Below are 24,141 nucleotides of genomic sequence, written 5' to 3' on the forward strand. Positions count from 1 at the left end.
TTGAGGTCCTCCGTGACATCGACCCCCATCGCCTGCAGCAGGAGCAGGTTCTGCATACTTTCCTGGAGCTGGGACAGTTTTCCCCGCCTCTCTCTCGCCTCCTGAACACCTTTAAGGATGAAGAACCTCTTGATGTTCCCTTTAACTGCCAGTGGTTGTGAAATTACTTAGCTCTGTCACTTGAGGCTTGTGCTGTTTTGCATGCATGTGTTTCTGTTTTGTAGCTTCACTTGGTTGTCACCTCATATTTAGGTATGCGTGCTCCAGGCTTACCCTCCATTGAACCTGGAACACATCATTCTCTGAAAGAATTAGCATTTGAATGAGCTATACTAGCAGAATGCACCACCTTGGCAGGGAGCCTGTTACATAGATTCACCACTCACTGACTGAAATATTGTTTCCACCAATTACTGTTGAATTTATCTCCTTTGAATGAGGAGCGGGTCCTCTGCTTCTCCTGTTCCAAACAAGGTGAAACAATTTGTCATGGTTGTCACAATTTGGAAAACAGCCACATACCACCTCTTAATCATTCCTTTTCCAGTGAAAATGAGGCCAGTTAGTGTCATGTCTCCTCTTAATCCAGTCCCTCCATCCCCTCAGTCATTCTGGTTGCTCCCTTTGTATCTTAATAACTGCACCTTCCCCCAATTATGAGACTGTTCTATCAATTGATTTATTTCACACAATGTCTTGGCTGGTGTGCACATGGAAAGACTGAGGATGCATTAAAATCACAGAGTCATAAAGATTATACAGCACAGAAACAGACCCTTCAGTCTAAGTCGTCTATGCCGCCAAGATTTCCTAACCTAGTCTAGTCCCATTTGCCAACATTTGGCCCATATCCCTCTAAATGCTTCCTATTCATATACCCTTCTAGATGCCTTTTAAATGCTATACTTGTAATAGTCTCCACTTCCTCTGGCAGCTCATTCCAGACACGCACCACCCACTGCGTGAAAAAGGTGCCCCTTAGGGCACTTTTATATCTTTCCCCTCTCCCCCAAACCTCTGCCCTCTCGTTCTGGACTCCTCCACCCCAGGGAAAAGACCTTGCCTATTTATCCTTTCTTATCATGTCCCGCATGATTTTATAAACCTCTATAAGGTCACCCCTCAGCCTCCGACGCTCCAGGGAAAACAGCCCCAGCCTATTCAGTCTCTCCCTATAGCTCTAATCTTCCAACCCTGGCAACATTCTTGTGAAACTTGAAAGGGTTCAGAAAAGATTTATAACATCCTTCCGATAGAAGGGAGATCAGACTCGCACACAATATTTCAAAAGCGGCCTAACCAATGTCCTGTACAATCAGAACATGACATCCCAACTCCTATACTCAATGCCCTGATCAGTAAAGGAAAACATACCAAATGCCTTCTTCGTGATCCTATTTTTCTGTGACTCTACTTTCAAGGAGCTATGAACCTGCACTCCAATGTCTCTTTGTTCAGCAACACTCCCTAGGACTTTACCATTCAGTGTATAAGTTCCGGTCTGACTTGCCTTTCCAAAATGCAGCACCTCACATTTATCTAAATTAAACTCCATCTGCCACTCCTCAGCCCATTTGCCCATCTGATTAAAATCCCATTGTAATCTGAGGAAACCTTTTTCATTGTCCACTACATCTCCAATTTTGGTGTCATCTGCAAACATGTTAACTGTACCTCATGTGTTCACATCCAAATAATTTATGTAAATGATGAAAAGCAATGGATCCAGCACCGATCCTTGTGACACTCCACTGGTCACAGGCCTCCAGTCTGAAAAGCAATCTTCCACCTCCACCCTCTGTCTTCTACCTTCAAGCCAGTTCTGTATCCAAATGGCTAGTTCTCCCTGTATTCCATGAGATCTAACCTTGCTAACCAGTCTCCCACAAGGAACCTTGTTGAACACCTTCCTGAAGTCTATATAGATCACGTCCACCACTCTGCCCTCATCAATCCTCTTTGTTACTTTTTCAAAAAACTCAGTCAAGTTTGTGAGACATGACCTACTACACATGAAGCCATGCTGACTGTCCCTAATCAATCCTTGCCTTTCCAAATACATGTAAATTCTGTCTCTCGGGATTCCCTCCAAAAACTTGCCCACCACTGATGTGAGGATCACCGGTCTATAGTTCCCTGGCTTGTCCTTACCACCTTTCTTAAATAGTGTCACCACATTAGCCAACCTCCAGTCTCCCAGCACTTCATCTGTGACTATCAATAATATCTCAGCAAGGGGCCCAGCAATCATTTCCCTACCTTCCCACAAAGTACACCTGGACAAGTGCACTTTTATGCATTTCAAGACATCCACCACCTGCTCCTCTGTAATATGGACATTTTTCAAGATATCACCATCTATTTCCCTACATTCTATATCTTCCTTGTGCTTCTCCACAGTAAACACTGATGCAAAATACTTGCGGAACATTTCAGAGAACACCTCTGGGACACCTGGACCAACCAACCCAACCACCCCGTGGCTAAACACTTTAACTCCCCCATCTCCTGCGGCTCCAACATAGGCTGCCTTGATGAAGGGCTCTGGCCCGAAACGTCGAATTTCCTGTTCCTTGGATGCTGCCTGACCTGCTGTGCTTTAACCAGCAACACATTTTCAGCTCTGATCTTTGAGAGGCCCTATTCTCTCCCTAGTTACCCTTTTGTCCTTAATGTATTATAAAAACCCTTTGGATTCTCCTTAACCGTATTTGCCTAAGCTATCGCATGTTCCCTTTTTGCCCTCCAGATACATCTCTAAGATTTCTCTCTTAAGTATATTCCTACTGCCTTTACACTCTAAGGATTCACTCGACCTCTGCTGTCTATACTTGTCATATGCTTTGTTGATTATATTTTTATATTAGGTTGATAATTGAGTGGAAATTCAATGAGTTCTCGGACTTATTAGTTTACACTGATTTGTTTTTTTGTTTTGATTAAATTTAACAAAGTGTATTGGCAAGAAATTATTTGACTATTCCCATTAGCAACGCTAAGGTCATCCCTTCTGTATTGAAAAATGTGTTGCTGGAAAAGCGCAGCAGGTCAGGCAGCATCCAAGGAGCAGGAGAATCGATGTTTCGGGCATGAGCCTTTCTTCAGGAATGAGGAAAGTGTGTCCAGCAGGCTAAGATAAAAGGTAGGGAGGAGGGACTTGGGGGAGGGGTGTTGGAAATGCGATAGGTGGAAGGAGGTTAAGGTGAGGGTGATAGGCCGGAGTGGGGGTGGGGCGCGGAGAGGTCAGGAAGAAGATTGCAGGTTAGGAAGGCGGTGCTGAGTTTGAGGGATTTGACTGAGACAAGGTGTGGGGAGGGGAAATGAGGTAACTGGAGAAATCTGAGTTCATCCCTTGTGGTTGGAGGGTTCCTAGGTAGAAGATGAGGCGCTCTTCCTCCAGGCGTCATGTTGCCATGGTCTGGCGATGGAGGAGGCCAAGGACCTGCATGCCCTTGGCGAAGTGGGAGGGGGAGTTAAAGTGTTCAGCCATGGAGCGGTTGGGTTGGTTGGTGCGGGTGTCCCAGAGGTGTTCTCTGAAATGTTCCACAAGTAGGCAGCCTGTCTCCCCAATGTAGAGGAGGCCATTTAGGTGCAGGAACGAAGTAAATGATGTGTGTGGAGTTGCAGGTGAGTTTGTGATGGATATGGAAGGATTCCTTGGGGCCATGGAGGGAAGTGAGGGGGGAGGTGTAGGCGCAAGTTTTGCATTTCTTGCAGTTGCAAGGAAAGGTGCCGGGAGTGGAGGTTGGGTTGGTGGGGGGTGTGGACCTGACGAGGGAGTCGCGAAGGGAGTGATCTTTCCGGAACGCTGTATGGGAGGGGAGGGAAATATATCCTTGGTGTTGGGGTCTGTTTAGAGGTGGCGGAAATGACGAAGGATGATACGATGTATCTGGAGGTTGGCGGGGTGGTAGGTGAGGACCTTTGCGGTTCTGTCCTGGTGGCGATTGGAGAGACGGGGTTCAAGGGCAGAGGAGCGGGAAGTGGAAGAATGAGAATCTGGGCACCAAAGCAATCAAGCAATATGAGGATGGATTAGGATGAAGGAGTTAAGATAGAAGTTCAAGCACAATCTTATTCAATGAAAGAGCAGGCATAAAGGGCCGACTTCTGTTCTTATTTTGCATCACCTTGCTGTTTATGGGATCTTGCTATGTACAAAAGTAGCTGCTGTATATCTTTCATTACAACAACAGCAAAGTTTCAAATATATTTAATTTTCTGTAAGGTGGCATGAAACATGATATCCATGTGCAAGTCTTTATTTCTTTCTCAGTCAAGGAATTACTCAGAGGATGTGTTTTATTGGATAATTAACATTCCTTGCACAACCTCCGTCATAAACATCTCTCCCAGTGTCAAAGTGACCTTCAGTGAAATTTGTCCATGTAAGATGGATGTACTAATTATATTAGCACATGGCTTTGCTCTGGTGTCAGCTGGGACTTACTGGGGAGTACTCTGCTCCAAACCAAAATGATAAGTAGAAGTTCCAATCCAGAGCATTGAACATTCAACACAAAGTACTACACCCAATACAATGCTGAGAGGGGAAAGATCACTGTCTGAGGTCATCCCACAGAAGCTAAGTGGGGACCTGTTCAGTTATTGGACCCTCCTGATGTCTCAGACATGCATGTAAACATAGTCCTGTAAAAGTGAGAGATGCCTTTAACTCTATCCAACAAACAAACCAAACTCCAATATTTGCTTGTTTTCTTCATGTACTATTATCGTTGTATATTGTTTTTAGGAATAAAGTATGTTTTTGAAATTTAAAAAATGTAGCTGTCTTTTGGCTGAAATGTCAAACCAAGACACCACCTGCTTGAGTAAATGTAAATGATCTGATGGCACGAGTGCAAAAGAATGTAATCCAAGATGGAGTATGGGAAATATTTCTGGCTGTAACAGCTACTTCTTTTTTGAGGTATTTTAGGTGTTTTCCTCAAATACCAGGAGCAGCAGTTACCGTTTTATATGCATTGCATCGTTTTGGAATTTTGGGAGAGAAAAAAAATCAAAACAACAGCGCTTTTAAAAGGGAGAGGAACAGACAAAGGAAGCACATGGTGAGGCCAGTGCAGGAGAAGGAGAGAGAGAGAGAGAGAGAGAGAGAAACTCACACTGCTAACTGACACAGCAGTGAACTTGCACAGTTACTGCCTTTACTGTTTGAATTCATGTATCATTGGACATCGGAGTGCATCTGGAAAAATTAACAAAGTGAAAATCACAACTAATTTTGGAGGAACCTGGTTGGGAGAGTTCACAGCACAGAAACAGACAAGTTAATATTTTAAGTGTGGTCTTACAGTAAGTCTGCAGTCATGAGTACAGTGGGTTCTTTCTTGATTATATGTTATATTAAGATATGTCTCTTGATTAAACTTAAAATAAAGCCATAAGTATTAATTTAACTTGGAGCAGTGTTTTGTAGATAAATAAGACAGTGCTATTTTCTGTATCTGTAGATTAAAAGAAGAAGCAAAAATGGCCTTTAGTAGAGTGATATGCTCTTCATGTCCGATGTGAGAGTTTAGGGAGAGTTTACAGGTTACTGAGGATTATATCTACAATAAATGCCGTTGGTTGCGAATCCCATCAGATCGAATGGATCAGTTGGAGAGACAGTTAGAGGCAATGAGAAATTTACAAGAATAAGGGGATATGATGGATGGCAGTTATAGAAAGGGGGAAAAGTCAGAGATTCAGTCACATAGATGGGTTAACTCCAGAAAAGGTAAGAGAGGTAGGCAGGTAGTACAGGAATCTTCTGTGGCTATCCCATTTCAAACAAGTATGCTGCATTGGATAATGTAGGGAGTGATGAATTCACAGGGGAACATGGCACGAATAGCCAAGTTTCTGGTATTGGGAATGGCTCTAATGCGATGAGGGATACATTGGGTTCCAAGAGATCGATTGAATCAGGGGACTGTCTAGTCTGAGATACAGACAGACATTTCTGTGGCCAGCAGCGAAAAATCAGAACGGTGTGTTGCTTCCCTGGTACCAGGATCAAGGATGTCTCAGAGAGGGTGCCGAATACTCTCAAGTGGGAGAGGGGCCAGCAGGAGGTCATTGTTCACATTGGAACCAACGACATGGAAAGGGAAAAGATTGGGATTCTGAAGGGAGATTACAGAGAGTTAGGCAGGAATTTAAAAAGGATGTCCTCGACAGTAGTAATATCTGAATTACTCCTGGCGCTACAAGCTAGTGAGGGTAGGAATATGAGGATAGAGCAGATGAATACATGGATGAGGAGCTGGTGTATTGGAGAAGGGTTCACATTTTTGTATCATTCGAATCTCTTCTGGGATGGAAGTGACCTGTACAAGAAGGACAGATTGCACCTAAATTGGAAGGGGACTAATATACTGGCAGGGAGATTTGCTAGAGCTGCTCGGGAGGATTTAAACTAGTAAGGTGTGGTGGGTTGTGGGGGGATGCTGGGGGGAGGGTGGTGGGATCCAGGGAGATAGTGAGAAAAGAGATCAATCTGAGACTGGTACAGTTGAGACCAGAAGCGAGTCAAACAGTCAGGGCAGGCAGGGACAAAGCAGAGAACAAGGCAGGACTGATAAACTAAACTGCATTTATTTCAATACAAGGAGTCTAACAGGGAAGGCAGATGAACTCAAGACATGGTTAGGTACATGGGACTGGGATGTCATAGCAATTACAGAAACATGGCTCAGGGATGGGCAGGACTGGCAGTTTAATGTTCCAGGTTACAAATGCTGCAGGAAGGATAGAAAGGAAGGCAAGAGGGGTGCGGGAGTGGCGTTTTTGACAAGGGATAGCATTACAGCTGTACTAAGGGAGGATATTCCCAGAAATACATCCAGGGAAGTTATTTGGGTGGAACTGAGATATAAGAAAGGGATGATCACCTTTTTGGGATTGTATTACAGACCCCCTAATAGTCAGAGGGAAATTGAGAAAAACATTTGTAAGGAGATCTCAGGTATCTGTAAAAATAATAGGGTGGTTATGGTAGGGGATTTTAACTTTCCAAACATAGACTGCAACTACCATAGTGTTAAGGGTCTAGATGGAGAGGAATTTGTTAAGTGTGTACAAGAAAGTTTTCTGATACAGTATGTGGATGTACCTACTAGAGAAGATGCAAAACTTGACCTATTCTTGGGAAATAAGGCAGGGCAGGTGACTGAGGAATCTGTGGGAGAGCACTTTGGGGCCAACGACCATAATTCTATTAGTTTTAAAATAGTGATGGAAAAGGATAGACCAGATCTAAAAGTTGAAGTTCTAAATTGGAGAAAGGTCAATTTTGACAGTATTAGGCAAGAACTGATGGGACCAGATGTTCGCAGGAAAAGGGACAGCTGGAAAATGGAAAGCCTTCAGAAATGAGATAATGTGAGTTCAGAGAAAGTATATTCCTGTTAGGGTGAAAGGGAAGGCTGGTAGGTATAGGGAATGCTGGATGACTAAGGAAATTGAGGGTTTGGCTAAGAAAAAGGAGGAAGCACATGTCAGGTCGAAGATAAATCGAGTGAATCCTTAGAAGAGTCTAAAGGCAGCAGCAGTATACTGAAGAGGGAAATCAGGAGGGCAAAAAGGGAACATGAGATAGCTTTGGCAAATAGAGTTAAGAAGAATCCAAAGGGTTTTTACAAGTATGTTAAGGACAAAAGGGTAACTGGGGTGAGAATAGGGCCGTTCAATGATCAGCAAGGCGGCCTTTGTGTGGAACTGCAGGAGCTGGGGGAAATACTGAACGAGTACTTTGCATAAGTATTTACTGTGGAAAAAGACATGGACAATATAGAATGTAGGAAGTAGATGGTGACACCGTGAAAAATGTCCATATTACAGAGGAGGAAGTGCTGGATGTCGTGAAACGCATAAAAGTGGATAAATCCCCAGGATCTGAACAGGGGATGCTTTGGAAAGCTAGGGAAGTGATTGCTGGGCCTCTTACTGAGATATTTCTATCATCGATAGTCACAGGTGACCTGCCGGAAGACTGGAGGTTGGCTACGTTGCGCCACTGTTTAGGAAAAGTGGTAAGGACAACCCAGGGAAATATAGACCAGTGAGCTTGACGTCAGTGGTGAGCAAGTTGTTGAAGGGAATCCCGAGGGACAGGATGGACATGTATTTGGAAAGGCAAGGAATGATTAGGAATAGTCAACATGGCTTTGTGCATGGGAAATCATGTCTCACGAACTTGATTGAGCTTTTTGAAGAAGTAACAAAGAGGATTGATGAGGGCAGAGTGGTCGACATGATCTATATGGACTTCAGTAAGGCGTTTGACAAGGTTCCCCATGGGAAACTGGTTAGCAAGGTTAGATCTCATGGAATACAGGGAGATCTAGCCATTTGGATACAGAACTGGCTCAAAGGTAGAAGACAGAGGGTGGTGTTGGAGGATTGTTTTTTCAGATTGGAGGCCTATGACTAGTGGAATGCCACAAGGATCGGTGCTGGGTCCGCTACTTTTCATCATGTATACAAATGATTTGGATGTGAGCATAAGAGGTATAGTTAGTAAATTTGCAGGTGACACCAAAATTGGAGGTGTAGTGGACAACGAAGAAGGTTACCTCACATTACAACGGAATCTTGATCATAAGGGCCAATGGGCTGAGGAGTGGCAGATGGAGTTTAATTCAGATAAATGTGAGATGCTGCATTTTGGGAAAGCAAATCTTAGCAGGACTTATACTCTTAATGGTAAGGTCCTAGGGAACAAAGAGACCTTGGAGTGCAGGTTCATAGCTCCTTGAAAGTCGAGTCACAGGTAGATAGGATAGTGAAGAAGGCGTTTGGTATGCTTTCCTTAATTGGCATTTGGATGGGTACATGAGTAGGAAGGATTTGGAGGGATATGGGCTGGGTGCTGCCAGGGGGGACTAGATTGGGTTGGGATATCCGGTCGGCATGGACCGAAGGGTTTGTTTCTGTGCTGTACATCTCTATAACTCTAAAAACATACACTCTCTTCCAATCTCCTAAACTAATATTGATCCCTTAAATAGCAACATTTAAAAATATGTACCTGCTCAATTATTTCACTGCTCTTTCTTTTAAAAGGAGTTTGCCTGCTTTTTTTCTGAAATAACAAAAGTGACCAGAGCCCACAAAATATTTTTGAACTGTAACTTCCGATGTCCTAAGATCATGAAAGATCATTTCTTTCCTTCTTTTCCAACTGGAGGTGTTCTTTGCTGAGTTAACTGAACTTGACTGAGACAGCTGTAGTGCTACAGCTCCTGCCTGCAGGGGGAGTTAAATTATAGACACAATGAGGGAGGGATCAGGATTAAGGATGATGCCTCCCGTGGTCAGATAACTCACTATCACACATTGACTAGATTTACAGGGATCAGGGAACAGTTAGCTCAAAAGAACACTAACATTGTAGGTTTAATTTCTGTCCAGCCGAGGTGGACCTGGCTCCCACCTCTTTACCCTCCCTGAAAGGAAAGTACAATGGGACCCATCACCAACAAGAACTGCCAAAACCAAAATAAAAGCTTCAGCAGCAGACACTTAGGAGCTGACTTTAATCAGAGCGTAAATACCATTGATTGCAAACAGCAATCAAACTGAAGGATTGCCAATAACTGTAGAATTGTAACCTCAATGTGAACGAGTGTCAGAAGAGGAAGAAATTTGGATCAAAATAAAAGGCGCGCACTGGTCCTCACTCCCTCCAATCTCTTTTCAATTACTCACATCCACAATTTAAAAAGAGACCAGATGTACATCAATCTACAGGATCATTGCGGCGGGGCTGTTTCTATTTGGCTCACAAATAGGTCATTGCCACCATCTCCAACTGCTGCCCATCTGTTGAAATTAACATTGAAACAAAACTGTATTTTGATGATGCACCTGTCTTTTTTGTGAAAATTAAAAGCTGTAGCTAGAATGAGCTTTGTCCTTCGCCACTGAACTCAGCTCAGCTGGCTCGCACTGTCTCGGTCTTTTATCTGTGTAGGTGGTGAATATATACAAGACTGTCACGGGGTCCACGTTTAAAAACTTTAAATCATGATCCCCTTACTTTGCATTTTCAACAGAGCTTGGTTACTAAATGATCCTAGATGTGGCACTAGCAGTTAAAAAGAAAAGCCTCTTTCAAGCCCTCAAAATGCAAATGCAAAGCATCAGACAAAACAAGCTGGAGAGGCAGAATGGCCCACATCTGTCCCCATCTTCATTCCCCTGACAAGTAATTAAGGAATATACAGAAAGAGGAGTCGTGATATTTGGAATCAGAGCTGATGTCTAATCTACGTTTGAACCACGCTGCTGGTCTGTCATTTGCAAAGGCAGATGCTCATTACTCTTTCTAATCATATGCTGCTTTATTGTGCAAATGATAAAGTAGTGTCTGATGAGGAGCAAACTGAAACACACTCATATCTGGGCTATGTCTGGCTGCGCCTGCATGATGTCATATGGACAGCAGCCTGCGTGAATCTGGAGGAATGGGGGGGTAATTAAGTAACAGTTTTTAAGGGGGAAGGGCAAAACAGGACAAACTGTTTCACCATATTTATATCATTCTGCACAGTGTGTTCGTTTCAGAGGAGGAGAAAGCCAAATGACCCCTCAAACTTAACGTAGCATTCAATTGGACCATACTTGACTTTTCCTCATCCCTTTACTGCCATCTCCCATGACCAAAAGTCCATCAGAAGTGAGAATACGCAAAAACTACCCACTGAGATCTGTACAGAATTCCAAGCCTTCGCAATCCTCGGAATGAATTCCTCATCAGCTCACTATTAAATAGTCAGTCCTTTAAATCCAGAACTATGACCCTGAGTGCTCTACTCTCCAGGTGGGGAAAAGTCTCCCAGTAGTCAAAGGGTAATGGGGTAATATCCATCTTCTCAAGAGCCTTATCAGTAGCTGTTTAATATTAATGGTTTCACCAAATTGGGGCTCTCTCATAGATTCAGAGGAACTACAGTCCATTTAGGCCTCTCAGCCATTTCTTCCTTCAATTAGATGAAGCCTAATCAGTAGCTTAACTTCATTTTATCTGCCTCCCACCCCTCAACCCCACCCCACGTTTCTAAGTCTAACATAAAATGCTCCCTGGTTAGTTACAATTAGTGTTGTTTGAATACATTCTGGTCGAAACATTCTACAAACAATTCACCCAGGCTACGACTGCAAATCTGATTGTTCCAGTTCATATGTTGATAAAGCTACCCATAATTATTGCCATCCTTTTATCACAAGCATACAATGGGTCTGAGGTCTCCTGTGGCATCATGGCCCAGCCTCGAGTTGAACCAGTTCCAGAGCTGTATGATAACATTGGAAAATAATCCCAATATTTCTTCTTGTATACTTTGTCCCACATTATAGTTAGTTAGGGGCTTAGAGACCATTCGCTCTAACAATTTACTCTCTGACTATTCCTTATCACCATCCAAATCAATTCTACATCCTTATCTCCTGAATCAAGGCCATGTCAAATATTGCACAAATTCTAACTTTGTCTGAGTGTGCTATTCTTCACGATTCACTCAAAATGATCCATCACTGGAATTCTCTGCCACAGAAAAGCAGTTGAGGCCAAATCAAATGAATGTTTTCAAGGAGGAGCTAAGATTTTGTTGCTAAATGAATAAAAGGGTACAAGGTAAAAGCATGAACAGGGGATTGAGTTGAATGATCAGCCATAATCATGTGGCAAATCAGGCTTAAAGGGCCAAATGTACTACTACTGCTCCTATTTACATGTCAACATCTCTATTGTTAAATATTAGCATAGTTATGACCTTCACCACCACAATCAACTAGCTCCTTACTCTGTAGTAAGGTAAGAACTAATTGTAATCCATCCTGGAGCATTGGAGGCTAACGGACCTTATGGAGATTTATAAAATCATGAGAAACATGGATAGGGATAGTCAACATGGCTTTGTGCATGGAAACCATGTCTCACAAACTTGATTGAGTTTTTTTGAGGAAGTAACAAAGAAGATTGATGAGGGCAGAGCGGTAGATGTGATCTATATGGACTTCAGTAAGGCATTCAACAAGGTTTCCCATGGGAGGCTGATTAGCAAGGTTAGATCTCATGGAATACAGGAAGAACTAGCCATTTGGATACAGAACTGGCCTAAAGGTAGAAGACAGAGGATGGTGGTGGAGGGTTGTTTTTCAGACTGGAGGCCTGTGACCAGTGGAGTGCCACAAGGATCGATGCTAGGTCCTCTACTTTTTTTCATTCACATAAATGATTTGGATGTAAGCAAAAGAGGTACAGTTAGTAAGTTTGCAGATGACACCAAAATTGGAGATGTAGTGGACAGCGAAGAGGGTTACCCAGATTACAACAGGATCTTGACCAGATGGGCCAATGGGCTGAGGAGTGGCAGATGGAGTTTAATTCAGATAAATGTGAGATGCTGCATTTTGAGAAAGCAAATCTTAGCAGGAGTTATACACTTAATGGTAAGGTCCTAGGGAGTGTTGCTGAACAAACAGACCTTGGAGTGCAGGTTCCCAGCTTTTTGAAAGTAGATTCGCAGGTAGATAGAATAGTGAAGGAGACATTGGGTATGTTTTCCTTTATTGGTAGAGTATTGAGTACAGGAGTTGAGAGGTCATGTTGTGGCTGTACAGGACATTGGTTAGGCCACTGTTGGAAATTCCGTGCAAATCTGGTCTCCTTCCTATTGGAAAGATGCTGTGAAACTTGAAAGTGTTCAGAAAAGATTTACAAGAATGTTGCCATGGTTGGAGGATTTGAGCTATAGGGAGAGGCTGAATAGGCTGGGGCTGTTTTCCCTGGAGCGTCGGAAGCTGAGGGGTAACCTGATAGAGGTTTACAAAATTATGAGGGGCATGGATATGGTTATTATACAAAATCTTTTCCCTGGGGTCGGGGAGTCCAGAACTAGAGGGCATAGGTTTAGAATGAGAGGGGAAAGATATAGAAACCTATGGGGCAACTTTTTCATGCAGAGGGTGGTAAGTGTATGGAATGAGTTGCCAGAGGAAGTGGGGGATGCTGGTTCAATTGCAACATTTAAGAGGCATTTGGATGGGTATATGAATAGGAAGTGTTTGGAGGGATATGGGCTGGGTGCTGGCATGTGGGACTAAATTGGGTTGGGATATCTGGTCAGCATGGACGGGTTGGACCAAAGGGTCTGTTTCCATGCCGTACATCTCTATGACAGGTGGACGATTCTAAAACTAGAAGGCATAGGTTTAAGGTGAGAGGGGAAAGATTTGAAATGGACCCAAGGGGCATCTTTTTCAGGCAGAGGGTGGTGCATGTAGGGAATGAGCTACAACGTAAATAAACACAGTACTCCAAAAGTGACCTAAACAATGACTTCTATAGCTGCAACATGACCTCCCAACTCCTATTCTCAATACTCTGACCAATAAAGGTAAGAATACTAAACGCCTTATCCTAACCATCTGCAACTCCACTTTCAAGGAACTATGAACCTGCACTCCAAGGTCTCTTTGTTCAGCAACACTCCCCAGGACCTTGTCAGTAAGTGTAGAAGTCCTGCCCTTATTTGCCTTTCCAAAAAGCAGCGTCTCACATTTACCTTATTATCTAAATTAAACTCCATCTGCTACTCCTCGGCCCATTGAGACAAATGTCAACTGAGTAACAGGTGCACTGATTTGTGAAGGAGATTTGCTTCAGGTGTAACAGTAAGTGAAAGTAAGGTCATTCAGCCCATCGCGTCCACTTCGCCATTTAATCATGGCTGATGGGCATTTCACCTCCACTTAACTGCACTCTCCCTGTAGCCCTTAATTCCTTGTGAGATCAAGAATTTAGCAATCTCTGCTGTGAAGACATTTAATGTCCCGGTCTCCACTGCACTCTGTGGCAATGAATTCCACAGGCCCACCATTCTCTCGCTGAAGAAATGGCTCCTCAATTCCGTTCTAAATTAACTCTGTCTAATTCTAAGGCTGTGCCCACGGGTCCTAGTCTCCCTGCCTAACAAAAACAACTTCCCAGCCTTTCTCAGCCATGCATTATCTTGTAAGTTTCTATTAGACCTCCCCTCAACCTTCTAAACTCTAATGAATACAATCCAGGATCCTCAGCCTACCATTCCAGGGATCATCCGTGTGAATCTCCGCTGGGCATGCTCCAGTGCCAGTATGTCCTTTCTGATGTGTGGGCCCAAAATTGGACACAGTATTCTAAATGGGGCCTAAAAGTCGCAGAAGCACATTGCTGCTTTTATATACTAACCCTCTTGAGATAAATGACAACATTACATTCGCTTTCTAAGCACGAGGACACATTTTGTACTTGAGAATTTGTACACAGAGGGCCTTTTTCTGTGCTGTAGACCTCTATGACCATGTGAGAATTTTTAAATGCATTTAATTCCAATTGTCAAATCCATAAATTGTCCTTGACAAGACAGTGATGAGCCTTCATCTTGAACTGTTGTGGACCATGTCGTGTAAGCACAGGACAGTGAGGGAGGCAGCTCCAGAACTCTGACTCAGCATCATTGATTGAACATCAATCTAGTTCCAAGTCAGGATGGCATGTGAACTGGAGAGTTACTTGCAGATGGCACTCCAATACCTGGAAAGGGCTGCATTAAGTTGTAAATGATTGCCAGATCTTTACATTCCATTCCTGAGCAAGTCTATTACTTAATTAGCATTTTGCAAATGGAGTAGAGACAGTTTGATATTCAGATGTCTCACATTCAGAAAACAATCGTATGTCCAAATAGAGCCATAGGCTCAAAAGAGAAATATATGTAAAGTATAGCTGAGAAACAGACTGATTGCCAACAGCCCCACTCAGTAAAAGGATTCAGGAGAGAAATTTTTAAACAGGTAACTCGCTTGGTGGGAATTTCTGTTGTTCTACAGCGTATCATTATTACTTTCTGCTAGGAAACAAGCTGACAACTTAATCTAAAACCTCAGCCATAACTATTCCTTTGAAATATCAGCACTGCATCAAATTCCAGAGCTGTCTTTTTAACAGCAATGTACACGAGAATCTTCACCTGCAGCAACTGCTTGAGTAGCAGCTCATCAGCAGCCTCACCATTCTGCCCAGTCTCCCACACACAACACAGTGAAAACATCGGAGACATTTCACAGGAATATTATCAAACAGTTTTACATACGGGGAGATGTTAGGGAAGGTGAATGAAGTATCCTCCTTGACCAAGTTAAGTAGTATCTCAAAAACGAGAAAGAAAGAGGGATACAGAAGGTTGTGCATTTCACAGTGAAATGCTGAGGCAGCTGAAGGCACACCAGCGACTGAAGAGCTGAGGAATCCTGGGATGATGCAGGAGCAAGGGTTAAGTACAGAATAGAATACCAGCAATGAACACCTTTGCAAGCAAATACTGTTTCTTTTTCGAGGTATGGAGCTTAACTTGCAATATGGTGACAATATTTTATTGATCTATCATAATCAGTTCTCGTCCATGATCTTCATATGACACTGAACTTGCTGTACAGCCAAACAGTGTATTTTGCTTTATCTCTCGGCTCAGTACAGCTCTATAAAGAAACTTCTCATGCTGTACGCTCATTAAGATTTTTACAAGTGCTGTCTTCAGAGTGAGATCACTCTCCTTCATAAACAGTTTTTATGGTTCAAGCATTGGAGGGGGTCCAGAGAACATTAGAAGAATGAAGAATGATCATAGAGATGAAGGGCTAGTCATAGGAGGAGTGTTTGAGGACTCTGAGTCTGTACTCAAAGTTTAGAAAGATGAGAGGGGATCAGATTTAAACTTCGAGAATACTGAGAGGCCTGGACATGGAGAAGATGTTTCTACTAGTAGGAGAGACTAAGACCTGATGCACAAAGTGACGGAGCAAACTTTAGAATGGAGTTGAGGAGGACTTTCTTCAGCAAAAGGGTGGTGAATCTGTGGAACTCATTGCTGCAGAAGGCTGTGGAGCTAGGTCACTAAGTGTATTTACGACAGGGATAGACAGATTCTTGATTAATAAGGGGATTAAAGGTTATGGAGAAAAGGAAGGAGAATGGGGCTGAGAAATATATCAAATTAATGTTAGAGCAGACTCACTGGGCCGAATGGCCTGATTCCACTCCGATGGTTTTATAGTCAGATGTGTCAATACAGATGATATCTGACTTCCTAGATGTCAATTTTTGGGCACTGCAGTCTTTAGAAGGACATCTGACCAAAATCTAAACCGCCAAAAACGTGGAATGATAGGGGACACTTTTGTTGGGGGGTGGGGGGGAGCGGCTACAAAAAGAGGGAATTTCTGATAGTGATCATTTGCTGAACAAGAGGCAGGAGATGTACTTCCGAACATTCCTCTCAATCATGGCCTGATGTCGAAAATAAAGATTACAAGAAACTAAGTGATGGCTGTCTTCATGCCACACTACGTCTCATCCATTCCCCTGCTCCCTCTTCCAGCCGTTCCCCCATCCCCTTTCATTGTCTATTTAACTTCACAGAATGCAACATTTTGACAAAATTTATTTAAACACTGTCAATTAAAAAATACTATAAAGAAAGAGACATTGCAATGAATCCTCGAGTCACAGAAACAAAATGACACTGGAATTCTCCCAAAATCAAATTATTCATCATTCCTAGTTCCAGTTTGTGTGGCTGTAAACAGAAGGATTCTGTTAAAAGGCAGGATTTTAGAATGCAGGGTGTGCTTAATGCATGCACACTTGTATGGTTGTCTCCTTCTTAAGAAGTGATGACCCGCTCCAAACAACTTTAAATTTTGCAAAAGCTCCAGCAGCTTCCAGGCAGGTTTGATCTTTGATGGTCAGTGGAGTGTATTAAAGATTTAACTTCAATTGATGCATTTATAGTTTTCCTATATTGGTATCCCTTCTTCCCTCCTCTCACACTGTGCAATATAACACTCGGTTAACATACAGCAATTTAACTTGTGCAATAAACATTTCAGTTCAAAACACTGCAAGACCCTACTACTCCCACCATTTAATGCAGCATTCAGCTTCTGTTTTGCACTAAAGTTGTGCAATAAGTTTTCAGTCTCTGCATGGTATGTGGTCCCACCTTTAATTATTTTTCAATGGGATGTGAGGCTCCCTGCCAAAAGACAGTATTCATTACCCATCCCTAATTGCTGAAGTAGGTGGTGGTGATAAGGCACCTTCTTCGGTCGCTGCAGTACACGTGCTATAGGTTTGCAGTTCCAAATGTTTTTGACCCTCTGTTTAAGTGCAGGGAACCTTGCCTCACCAATACATATCGCTTTCCTCAGTAAAGCTAGGTTCATCTTTTAGTGTCTTCACCCTTCAAATCCTTTGCATTCTCCCCACCATAATCCTCAACCTTGGGCCCAAACTACCCTTGTGGAATATATTGCTCAGGCTAGACATTAAATGCTATTGTTCAACAGTGCCAGCCCATAGTCCATTCAGCCTAAGACAAATTTATAAATCCATAAATTGCAATACACAAAAGGAATAGGTGCTAAATACAAAATCAGACGTTGGATACGATAGGCTGAAGCCTGGCCAACACTCAAATTGTTTACAAGTCTGAGTCAAGCTCAGTTGCAATGTCCAGGACTTTTCCATGATACCAATAAGAATAGGATCTTTGAAGTTCCTCAAAGGGCATCCTATCAGAAGGTAGCCAAGCTGATATCCTGAGCAAAGGCATCCGGCCTCATCCCAAGCATTCCGAATGGCTTCCTGAGTAGTTTGCAAAGTCAAGTGCTCTCAAAACTCCTCCTATGAGCAGGGAGCTCTTCATTCAGACAAGAGATGGACATAGTCCACTGGGAAGGCTCCCGATCGTGATTTGTCTCCTTCTACATGTCCGACCTGCAAAAGAAGCCAAATTGAGCAATTAAGATCAACACATAATGAGCAATTTATTACTGCTTTAAAATGGTTGAAGAGATTCACTTCCATGCTGCCTTCCTCTGTTGACGCCTGACTAAAATGGCTCTGATAACTGATATAAACTAACTACGCTATAGTTCAAGACCAGGTTTAATGCAGCTTCACTGGTGAGTAGCTGGATTCCTGGTCAATGTGGAAATGACCATCCTTAAACAGGATAATTGTAATCACTGCCAAAACTAGCTTCAGGAAACCTGAGCTACATATGACAAACAAAAACATGAACTGGTGAAGTTCCTACACAATCTTTATCGTGGAGGCTGTGAATAGGCTGGAGCTACTGTGTGAGGTGTTTTACAGCCCAATAGCTGCCTGGCACACTCTAACAAGATCTATACATAAAGAACGTCCAGTGGGCATAGCACCACCTGTGAAATTCCTGCCCCCACCTCAAAAAGAGTCTGAATACAAGGAAATCTACCCATGCTTCAGTCAAGGCATTAAAACAAGGCTCTGAACACCTTCTCAGGCAAATAGAAAACATCCCCCCATGGCACTATTTTGAAAAAAAGAGCAAGGACATCTCTATGGTGACCTAGCCAACAATTATTTCTCATCAAACACATCTTTAATTCTGAACGTTTATTGCATTGGTGTTGCTCAAGCTTTCGGATTTCCCAGACGCACATTTTCAAAAGTATTTAGTTGTCTGTGAAGCACTTAGTCGTAAAGATTATCAAATGAGTTGTATAAATACAAGTTTTTCTTTACTTCCTATTTACAAGTTAATTCACCTCCAATACAGGACTTAGGCACCCATTTTTCTCTTGCTACACCCCTGACTACTTTGCCTTCAGCTGCCAAACTTTCTCCCTAAACCCCTCACCATCTTAGAAGGAAGCGAGTGAGGCAATTGGAAATCCTTCTTTTGGTCACCTGTATATAATTGGCTAGGTGTAGTTGACAGCAATTAACTGAATCCATTCTGTGTCAGCTGTATATTACTCATGACCTTATGTGGCTCTCTGACAAATCTTATTTGATAACATTCCCGTGAAATGCTCTGAAATGTGCTATACAAATACAAGTTGTTGTGAGATATGCAATGGGTACATGAAGCAATTCTCTCAATGTGAAGGCATTTGTTCACTGATCCCAATTCTGTCTCAACTGTATGCAGGAGTCACAAGTTTATTTAGCAACACAAGGAGATTTTGCAAAGGCAGACACTCACCCACCAAAATGAATCTTCTTCTCCAGTCACAACAATGACCTCCCCCTTACTAAAGGTCAGCTCATCGGGATGGTCCGCTGTACAGTCCAGGATTGCCTTCACTCGCTTCTGCTTCAGCTTCACCTGTGGAAATAACACACACGGCACTCGACAATACAAAACCCAGAGGGGGGTCTCTCCATGTTACAAATCTTCGAGATATGGGCATCACTGACATTTATTGCCCCATCCGCTAGCTGCCATACAGTGGCAGAACCACACAGAAAGAGGCCACTCAGCCTACTGAGGCTGAACTGACCCTCCGAAGAGCATCCCATCCACACCTCGCCCCCCTCCACCCTATCCCTGTAACTCAGCATTTCCCATGGCTAACCCACATAATCTGCACATCCCTGGACACTATGGCCAATTTAGCAAGGCCAATCCACCTATTCTGTACAGCTGTGGACTGTAGGAGAATGAGCCTCATTCCCGATGATGGGCTTATGCTCAAAACATTGATTCTCCTGATCCTCGGGCGTTGCCTGACCTGCTGTGCTTTTCCAGCACCACACTCTCGACTCTGATCTCCAGTATCTGCAGTCCTCACTTTCTCCTGTGGGAGGAAACAGGAGCAGCTGGAGGAAGGCCCAGCAGACATGGACAGACGCACTGTAGTGTTGGGCCAGTCTGCACCCGAACCATGCGCATGCCATTGCTTTTGTGAACAGCACTCGCAGGGAAGTGGTGGGGATTTTAAACTAAATAGTGGGTCCAAGGGATCAAGTGTGAAAAAATGCGTTATATCAAACAGTAGAAACAAATTGAGATGAGAAAACATTGGTAAATGTGCAAAAGGAAGTTAGAGGGCATAGATTTAGGGTGATGGGGAAAGATTTATTTGGAACCTAAGGGGTTACTTTTCCACGCAGAAGGTGGTATGTGTATGGAACAAGCTGCCAGAGGAAGTGGTGGAGGCTGGTTCAATTGCAACATTTGAAAGGCATCTGGATGGGTATATGAATAGGAAGGGTTTAGAGGGATATGGGCCGGGTGCTGACAAGTGGGACCAGATTAGGTTGAGATATCTGGGCGACATGGGCGAGTTGTGTGAAAGGGTCTGTTTCCGTGTCGTACATCTCAATGACACTACAACTGCTGCAAGGGACAAAAGGTCTCAACCTTATACTATTTCCTTCAGATGATTTAGATGAGAGGAGTAAAGACATAGGAGCTACATTTTCAAATAGCACATACATTGCAAAGATATAAGATGGTTGCTCAAGATACAAATAGGTCAAGTGAGCGGGCAAAACTTTAGTGGATGGTATATGATGTGGGATAATGTGAACTTGTTCACTTTGGCAGGAAGAACAAAGGCAGAGGAGATCAAGTGTCTTACTTAACAAAAATCTTAATATTAATCAGGGAAATACAGGAATGTGGAATTCTAAACACAGATCAGTCCTGATCTTACTGATCTTATTGATAACCTTAAAGCCTTACAAAGGGCCAATGATCTACTTCTACTCTTACTTAGGACATTCATGTGTTGGGAGAAAAGGAAGTGTCAGAAACCTGTATGCTGGGATTTGTTGTGGGATTCAGTTGCTTGAGAACAGCAATATTGAAAGGTTCAGGGAAGAGGAAGTCTGGATTAGACTGGGGAACTTTCTAACTTGACCATTATCCTTCTACTTTGAGATGTTGGTGGAGTAATGTTTAAGGATCAATAAGGCTGGTTATCATGCCAGGAACACACTTTCCATGACCAACAAGGCCAGCTGGAGGGGTTGGGGGGGGGGGAGCGGGGAGAGTGAATGGAGGAGGGTGTGCACAGCATGGTGGCTCAGTGGTTAGCACTGCTGCCTCACAGCGTCAGGGACCTAGGTTCAATTCCAGCCCTGGGTGACTGTGTGGAGTTTGCACATTCTCCCCATGTCTGCTCCAATTTCCTCCTACAGTCCAAAGACATGCAGATTAGGTGAACTGGCATGCTAGATTGCCCATATTGTTCAGGGATGTGTAGGCTAGTTGCTTTAGTCATAGGAAATACAGAGTAACAGGGTAGGGAAATGGGTCTGGGTGGGATGCTCTTCAGAGGATAGATGTAGACTTGTTGGGCTGAATGGCCTGTTTCCATACTGTAGGGATTCTATGATTCTATGGAGTGGGACTGGAGCTCCAGGCTGAGAGACAGGGGCTCTGCATACTGAACAACAAGAGCTCCTAAGTACTACATACATGTAAAAATACCAGCACACACTGGGGAAACCAAGTGCTGTTGGGATATGGCAGAACTTTCTAGTATTTGCCAACTGCTTGTGCAATACAGAACAACTCACCCCAACTGACCTCCTCGGCAGCGGCACAGGGATTGGTTTGGAGCTTTCTGGAACAATATAAACATCTTCCCGACTCCTTGAACTCGAGTCTGTCGGCGAGAGGTATTCCCCTTTTGCAGGGAAATGAGAAACAAGATTTGAACAGGATTTATTTCCATGGAATCATTCAGCCCATTGAGCATATGGTAGTCCATTGAAAGATTGACCCCATTCGTCCAAAGTGTTCCTTACTTTTTCTCAATAATCTGAAAAGACATTGCCCCCGCACCCCCATTCCCCTGTGTTCTCTTCCTTCCCACCCTTGCCCAACAGTATTCCCCGAGCAGTATTAACCAGGTCTGAGTGCTTAGTTGAGTGATCAGGTGAAATTTAAACCACTCAACAGATGCATTAAGAGGAAGCTAGCCTATTTGACTGGGGTTGACATAGTTGCTATATACTGGGTGCAGAGATTTAAAGTTTAAAAAGACAATGCAATAAGCATTTCCTGTTAACTTACAAACTCCAACTTGCACTCTTCCTGACTGATCTATTCGGGTTTTAGATTAGAGTGGTGCTGGAAAAGCACAGCAGGCCAGGCAGCATCCGAGGAGCAGGAAAATCGTGATGAAAGGATTTTGCCCGAAACATCGATTTTCCAGCTCCTCAGATGCTGCCTGACCTGCTGTGCTTTTCCAGCACCACTCTAATCGAGACTCTGGTTTCCAGCATCTGCAGTCCTTGATTTTACCTAATCTGGTTTTAACCTGGTTGCCTAATCGATGAACTCTCTAATGGTTAAGAGAAGTTCTACAAATATTAGTGGAGCAAGTGTGAACCTATAGTGCCTTAATGCAATTGGCTTTACATTGTTGTTAGCAGCTTTCCAACAGAAACCATCAGGGAAAAATAAAAATGGACACAAGCCCATTTAACCAATAAGCAGACGAATCAGACTGTGCTTGAATGAAGATGGATGCCTGGCTTTTTTCCCTCATTATCATGCTACAAATAAAACTGCAAAACACAAAATACCAACATTAATGCAATGGAGTTTAGGAACATCTTCTTAACCTCTTCCTCATTTGTTATGAGATATTCCTTGAGGCAGTGTATACATTTGACAGAAATTTCAAGAACAGATACACAGCTGGAAGGTAACTATACAACCTACCTCTTGGCTTCTTTACTCCCTCTTCTCTGCTGGGTTTTCTGGTGAACGTTACACGGTTAGGACTGCAAAGAAATGAGGTTTTTTTTAATTTGAAAAGAAGTGATGACTTCCTCAGAGATCTCAGCACAGACTGTACTGAACAAAATCACCCATCAACTGTGTGCTCATGAACCTGTGCTGGCTCCCAGTTTGGAGAGGTTGAAAATGTTTGCCCTTGTGTTCAAATTCCTGCATGGCCTTTCTCGGCTCAATCCTGGTGACCTCCTCCACTATTCCTCAGAGACCTTTGGATCTCTCAGCTCAAAATCTGATCTCTTGCACATTCCTGGATTTATACTATTTTCCACCATCGGTGGCCTTGTCTTCCACTTGCTGGACCCGAAACCGAGTCATTCCTTCCCTAAACATCTCTAACTCCTTCTCTCTTCCCAAGGACAGAGATCGTTGACCAAGATTTTGCCAAGCTGTCTTGGTGTCTCCTTATTGTGGCTCAGTGTCAAAGCTTCAGTCTGTTTCTCAAGGTCAGGAGATTTCAAAGACAGCAGCTAAAAGGCAATGTATGTGCATTTTGGGCACAGAGATTTGGCAAGACGGTCTGTTCTGAGATTCTAATCTAATCGGTTTCCAGGTGGTCAAGGCAGAGCCTCCTGTCCAAATAGAGGACCGATGCTGGTGGGGGCTAGAACAGCATCCGGAGTGCAAACAGGAAAACAAATTCCCCACCCCACCCTTGTAAAACCAGGGATCAAGGAACCAAACCCACCATTTCCTGAATCCTTGCTCCCACCTACCACCCCCAACCAAACAACGGTCTGAGCCGCAGAACTGAAGGTAAAAGGCATTGACACTGATGTCTTCCATTAGGTCCCCCCGCCTCATCAAAATCAGCAACTATTCTCGGAATAGCGCACACTAAATAGGACAATACTCCCTTCCATACAGAGACCACTTGACCTTGTCTAAGTAACTCCCACTGAATTCCCCACTTAGCTCCATAAACATAGAAAGGCAATTGATAACTGTGTCTCAATGAGAAATAAATCACTCCTTGGACTCGGTTTCTGCTTCAGAATAGACGGCACATTAGAAACACCAGACTCAAAACATTAGCCATATTTCTCACACTGCAGATGCTGCCAGACCTGCTGAGTTTTTCTAGCAGCTTTTCGTTTGATTTCAGATCTCCAGCATCCGCAGTATTGTGCTTTTATTTCAGCCGGTGGGGGGGGGGCCGTGGAGTTCGCTAAGTACTCCATGGGGTACAGTGTGTGGAGTTCCTACCTCACCGACAGTGGGGGCTCTGGTGCTGGCACTGGGTGGCTGGGGGGATGGTGCTGCTCTGTGTTCTGAAGGGGTGCTTTACTCTGTGACCCTTGCCTCCTGCAGTCCGGCACCTCAGGCAGTGTCTGACTTCCCCAGTGATAGGACATTCTGGTCTGAGAGTTTGACTTGGTCTGAGAGCTCGAGATCTCGCTCGATCCACCAATGGAGTGTCTCCAAAGCATGTCCGGGCGTCCTGGATTAAATGAACAAAAACATGGTGAAATTGTCAGCCTGTTCGGGTTCAAATCGTAGCATC

The 24,141-nt window shown here is 43.5% G+C and overlaps 1 protein-coding gene across 3 annotated transcripts in view; it reads right to left on the reverse strand.

Annotated features, from left to right (window-relative positions):
* Positions 1-16,475: 16,475 nt before the first annotated feature.
* The window catches only part of LOC132830133 (arf-GAP with SH3 domain, ANK repeat and PH domain-containing protein 2-like), an 86,103-nt gene continuing 78,437 nt past the window's right edge, over positions 16,476-24,141 (reverse strand). For 2 of the 3 annotated variants that reach the window (XM_060847637.1, XM_060847636.1), the window contains 5 exons: positions 23,844-24,078; positions 22,563-22,624; positions 21,410-21,519; positions 19,086-19,208; positions 16,476-17,830 (listed from right to left, as the gene is read on the reverse strand). In XM_060847637.1, the coding sequence (XP_060703620.1) occupies positions 17,756-17,830; positions 19,086-19,208; positions 21,410-21,519; positions 22,563-22,624; positions 23,844-24,078 (605 nt within the window). In that variant the 3' untranslated portion in view covers positions 16,476-17,755. The remainder of the gene's footprint in view (positions 17,831-19,085; positions 19,209-21,409; positions 21,520-22,562; positions 22,625-23,843; positions 24,079-24,141) is intronic. The other variant, XM_060847638.1, reaches the window with a different exon arrangement.

This window comes from Hemiscyllium ocellatum, chromosome 30, assembly GCF_020745735.1.
Source record: "Hemiscyllium ocellatum isolate sHemOce1 chromosome 30, sHemOce1.pat.X.cur, whole genome shotgun sequence".
NCBI lineage: Eukaryota > Metazoa > Chordata > Chondrichthyes > Orectolobiformes > Hemiscylliidae > Hemiscyllium > Hemiscyllium ocellatum.